Genomic DNA, 5,162 nt, shown 5'->3' with positions numbered 1-5,162 from the left:
CATATCCATTTGTAGAACAGTATATACATATGTATATAAATATATGCATATGTATATATATATATATATATATATATGTATACACCACATGTGTTGGCGCACGCAAGAGTTGCTTGCATGTGGGGATTTCTTTGCAGGTCTGGCTGCAGCGACGTTCATCCCAACAACAGCTCTTTTCCTGCTCTGTGTGCAGCAGCTCTGCATGCAGCAGCAGCTCAGAGACCTGGGTCTGCTGCAGCGAGGACGCGGCCTGTCTTGAGTTGCAGCTATCTCTATCGCTTTTCTATCCCCGCAGTAACCCCATAGAGAATTTTTCAAAACGAATTTGCTCTTTTGTAAACAAAAAGCCAGCAAGCAAAAGTGCATGCACAAGCTTCACGCAGGTATTCTACATCGGCCCCCCAACCTCCCCCAGAAATTTCCGTATTATTAAAAAATGTACGTAAGCGATGGGAGCGGAGAGAGGGGGAGAAGGAAAGCGATAGAGGGGTGTGAGCGCGAAACAAAAGGCGGGGCTCAGATCACAGCAGGAACATGGTTAACCCTGGATATGTCATAGATAAAAATGTATGGGGTTGTCTATACAAGCGCCAGAGAAACTTTCAAAAAAAAAAAAATGTTATACGTTTCTCGGCTTTATACTTTCTGCTGTTCACGCCCACACTTGTACTCGCCGTCGCTACATTGAGGAGGCCGCATAGATGCTCATGAGGGTTTGCTTCGCAGAACCGGTCCTCAGAAACCCACTCGCACTGTCGTTGGTCTTGTAGTGTAACATACTATTATCCTTTTACTTGACCGCTGCATTTATTATATATATATATATATATATATATATATATATATATATATATATATATATATATATATATATGTATATATTATTTATTCCAGGGGGAAACTCTCCCCACCTTTCCCATACTCCTTCTCGCAATGAACTTGCTGCTGTTTTGTGGAGAAAGCTGGAGGGGATGTGGGTGGGGGACTCTCTTCAGCAGCGCGGCATCGATGGTGTGATGGCATCTCCAAGTTGATAAAAAACTTGCAGTGCAGTGTAAGCCACCGCGCCGACGCGAGACCGAACAGCTAGGGGCTCTACCCCACCGCATGGGAGGCTTTGTCGGCTGGTCCGCGTTCTGTGTGGTAAATACTAAACCCAAAACTGCGAATCCACTACGACCAAGTCGGGGGTGAGTGCTGGGTGGGAAGCGGGGGGAGCGGGGTGGTGAAAGGGACTGCCGAACGTCGTTTGTCTTATCCCGGACGTCTTTTGTCTCAGTTTTTACCTGGTGTTCCTGTGTTTTCTTTTTACATTCTCTAGTCGCCGAAGGTTGCGTACAAAGGTCTATGCCTCGGGGTGTAAGGGGCTGGCGAGCAACAACCAGGTTCAATGTCAGATCTGGCGAAGGGGTTACTGTGCATACAGGGAAATATATCTCTCTAGAGAACGGTGCTCATTGCATTAGACAATCAAAATTTCTATAACAGCTGGTAGCTCTCAGCTGGAGAGTTGTAGTGTTGTACTATGACTTCACAGCGCAGAATGCATGCAAACAAGCCTCTCTGATTAACCCTTCTCGATAGATGGCAGCATGTACTGCAGAAGCCGCACCTGCGTCCCGCTTGTGCGTTCGTACCCTTCACAGTTTTTACCAGTGGTAAGCCGCCTCATAGATTCACGTCAGCTTTCTTAACAGCTTTCCGTTTTCCGAAGTAATCATACTTCTGGTGAGTCAACGACTTGTTCAGACTGTCTCGGTGAATGCTCTGCTCGTGCCCTCTGTCGCTGGAAAGAGAAACAAAGTGGGTCTATCTGCTGAGCCTCTCCACAAGCAACGTAGATGCTATCCTAAACTCTGTGAANGAGAAACAAAGTGGGTCTATCTGCTGAGCCTCTCCACAAGCAACGTAGATGCTATCCTAAACTCTGTGAATGCTCACCAGCTAAAATTGCGGTTCGATAGACCCTATTAGCCGCCTCTATCCGCGGAACCTCTTACGGGGCTTACTGTGCCCAGCTGAATGCTGCACAAGGACAAGAGCAAGGAACAGAGACTACGTTGGTCTGCATAGCCACCAACGCCTCGCGGTCTGTCTTCGCAGCTAGCAGCTAGCCGTAGCTATCTGCCTACAGGCAGCTAGCTAGGGAGAATATACTGTGACGGCAGCAGAACAGGAATTAAAGAGATTTGTGAACAACTGCTCTGCGCTTTAGTGGTTGTATGTTCTATAGTATATATAATATATAATTTAATATATATAATTAATATTAATATAATATAAATTTAATATATATAAGTGCAGGTGGGTATCCAGAACAGTCCTAGAGGGTATGCATGAAAGCAGATCCTCGCGTTCACGTTTGTGTAGATATTCTCTTCTAGTAAGCCAATGATATATAAACAATTTATTCTATTTATTAGAGTGCTGGTGCATGCGTGCGGTGGGGGCCCCAGGGTGTTTGCATGCGCTGCTGCTGCCTCTGCTGCTGAGCTGCAGCAAGGGTTGCTGCAGCACAGCAGAGGAGTAATCTCCTCGTCTGCAGTGTACGGGCCTCTATGAAGTTGTTGGGGGCCCTTATTATACTATCTCCAGGTGGTTTGGCTTGTTGGATTGTGGAGACCTCTGGCTAGGGTTTAGGGTTTAGGGTTTAGGGTTTAGGGTTTAGGGTTTAGGGTTTAAGACACAGAGAGGAGAAGCTCTGGCGAAGCCGATCTGTATGGGCCAGCGGTCTGGTGGGTGTCGGCGGTGGTTAGGGTTTAGGGTTTAGGGTTTAGGGTTTAGGGTTTAGGGTATAGGTTTCGTGAGCCCTGGTGAATAATTATGAAGAAAAAAATATCCTTATAGGGGTTTATCGGGGATATATTCAATGGAAGTAGCCCTAGGGTTTAGGGTTTAGGGTTTAGGGTTTGGGGGGCGCGGGCGAGAACGGTCTGGGGGCTGCGGCAGGGTGGGTTTGGGGTGTATATGCAGCAATCTATCTAAAAATTAAATATAAAACAAGTTTTATTTCTTTATATGAATGGTTTCCCCCCTCTTTGAGGGTTTAGGGTTTTGTTGGCAGTCCTCCATAGGCTACACCTACTGTACCGAGCTGTTAGGGTTTAGGGTTTAGGGTTTAGGGTTTAGCGTTCCTTCTTTACGCTTTCCCCAGCCACAAACCCTAGAAAACCCAACAAATTCTCTTCAACTGTATTCTTGCGAAGGCATCTACGGCCCAACCTTCACGAAAGTCCTTGGCGTAAAGGGTTTAGGGTTTAGGGTTTAGGGTTTAGGGTTTAGGGTATCGGTTTACGCAACTCTGCAGGGGTATTGAAGCAAAGGCAGCAGTCTTCATCTGAAACAAATTTGGCTCCTCACTACAAACCCGGCGAGAGCCACGCCAGGGTCTAGGGTTTAGGGTTTAGGGTTTAGGGTTTAGGGTTTAGGGTTTAGGGTTTACGATGGGGAATCTGCTGGATAGCGAATGCATAGCCCGAGACGCTATCTGCGTCTGTCTTCGACCAGAGCAGGGGGCAGAGGAGAGGGCCACTGAGTTCACTGCAGCAGCAGGAGAAACCCAGTACCAGCCTGCTGCTGCTGCAGCAAAAGCTGCAGCAAACCCTCACAACAGCAGCAGCAGCAACAGCAACAGCAACAGCAGCAGCAGCAGCAGCAGCAGCAAAGCTGCACCTAAATCCGGCCCAAGGTCTAAGAAGGCTCCCAAGGGGGGACAACGTTCGAAAGAGGCAGCTGCTGCTGCTGGTCGTGCTGCTGCTGCTGCACCTGCTGCTGCTGCTCCTGCTGCTGCTGCTGCTGCTCCCTCTGCCCCCGAGGAAGCAGAAAAGGCACCAGCAGCAGCAGCAGCAAAAGCAGCAAGACCAGGAGCATCACCCTCACCAGAAACAGCAGCAGCACCTACAGAAGCTCCAGCAACAGCAGCAGCAGCAGCACAAGCACCACCAGCAGGAGCACCAACACCAGCAGCAGCAGCAGCTGAAGCAGCAGCAGCAGCAGCAGCAGCTGAGGACCCCTCTCGCTGGGTTGTTGACTCTCTCTCTCCTCCTGCTGACCCCCAAGTGCTGCTGCAGATAGCAGCAGAACCACTGGCTATACAGCGGCTGCTGCTGCAGTCTCTCTTTAAAAAGTGGGATCCTGAAGGCAAAGGTGACCTCTTGCTGCTGCTGCTGCTGCTGCTGCTGCTGCTGCTGTTGCTGTTGCTGCTGCTACTGTGGTTGCTTGCTTCTGCTGCTGCTGTTGCTGCTGTTGCTGTTGTTGCTGCTGCTGCTGTAGCAGAACGTTTGGGCTGCACGGCTTTCATCTCCTCTGACAGACCCCATATCTCTTTGCTGTTTGAGCTGCTGCTGTTGCTGCTGCTGCTGCTGCTGCTGCCGCTGCTGCCGCTGCTGCTGCTGCTGCTGCTGCTGCTGCTGTTGCTGCTNTGCTGCTGCTGCTGCTGCTGCCGCTGCTGCCGCTGCTGCTGCTGCTGCTGCTGCTGCTGCTGTTGCTGCTGCTGCTGCTGATTAGGACTTGGGCTTGATTCGCTGCATGCACCTGCTGCGTTTTTGTCTGAGTGGACTTCTTGTAAGGACCCGCGAGATGCTGAAGACAGACTCTTCTCCGCTCTCGGCAGCGAATCCAGTAAACCCTAAACCCTAAACCCTAAACCCTAAACCCTAAACCCTAAACCCTAAACCCTAATTCCCAAACCACAAATTCTAAAGCAAATGCTATAAACTATAAACTCTAAACCCTAAACCCTAAACCCTAAAAACCACACCCCATAAACCCTCAGCGACATTCTGCTGCTCCGCCTTAAACAGCAGCTCGGCTCAACATAAGCAGCAGCAGCAGCAGCAGGAACTAAAAGGGCAGCAGCAACAGCAAACGCAGCAGCAGCAGCAGCAGCAGCAGCAGCAACTTGGGTATATGCGTGTCTGACGGTCTGTTGCATCAGCTGAGAGAAGTGCAGCAGTGTTTGTGGTTTGTTATTTGGGGTGTATATGCAGCTTTATGTTGTTCTTCTTTTCTTTCTCTTGTTGAATCTCTCCGCTGCTGCGAAGAAGAAGCAGCAGAAGTTTTTATGGCGCTGCAGCCCCAAGAAGAACCAAATGGAGATCTTACACTTGAACTGCCTGATGCTCGTGCAGGTGTGTTGTCTCTGCTGCTGCTGCTGCTGCTGC

The 5,162-nt window shown here is 49.4% G+C and overlaps 2 protein-coding genes across 2 annotated transcripts in view; both read right to left on the bottom strand.

Annotated features, from left to right (window-relative positions):
- EMH_0009270 (nucleolar protein family a, putative) overlaps nucleotides 1-1,023 on the bottom strand; it is a gene marked incomplete at both ends in the record, with an annotated part of 5,305 nt that extends 4,282 nt beyond the window's left edge. Inside the window, one exon of the mRNA XM_013498615.1 lies at nucleotides 912-1,023. Coding sequence (XP_013354069.1) covers nucleotides 912-1,023 — 112 coding nt within the window. The remainder of the gene's footprint in view (nucleotides 1-911) is intronic.
- Nucleotides 1,024-3,690: 2,667 nt separating this feature from the next.
- The window catches only part of EMH_0009260 (uncharacterized protein), a gene marked incomplete at both ends in the record, with an annotated part of 3,052 nt that continues 1,580 nt past the window's right edge, over nucleotides 3,691-5,162 (bottom strand). Inside the window, 4 exon segments of the mRNA XM_013498614.1 lie at nucleotides 3,691-3,804; nucleotides 3,902-4,420; nucleotides 4,424-4,627; nucleotides 5,112-5,162. Coding sequence (XP_013354068.1) covers nucleotides 3,691-3,804; nucleotides 3,902-4,420; nucleotides 4,424-4,627; nucleotides 5,112-5,162 — 888 coding nt within the window.

This window comes from Eimeria mitis, genomic scaffold (genome assembly GCF_000499745.2).
Source record: "Eimeria mitis Houghton genomic scaffold, Emh_scaff357, whole genome shotgun sequence".
Classification (NCBI taxonomy): Eukaryota; Apicomplexa; class Conoidasida; order Eucoccidiorida; family Eimeriidae; genus Eimeria; species Eimeria mitis.
Note: the sequence above shows the minus strand (reverse complement) of the source record. Positions and strands in the feature narration are given on the sequence as shown.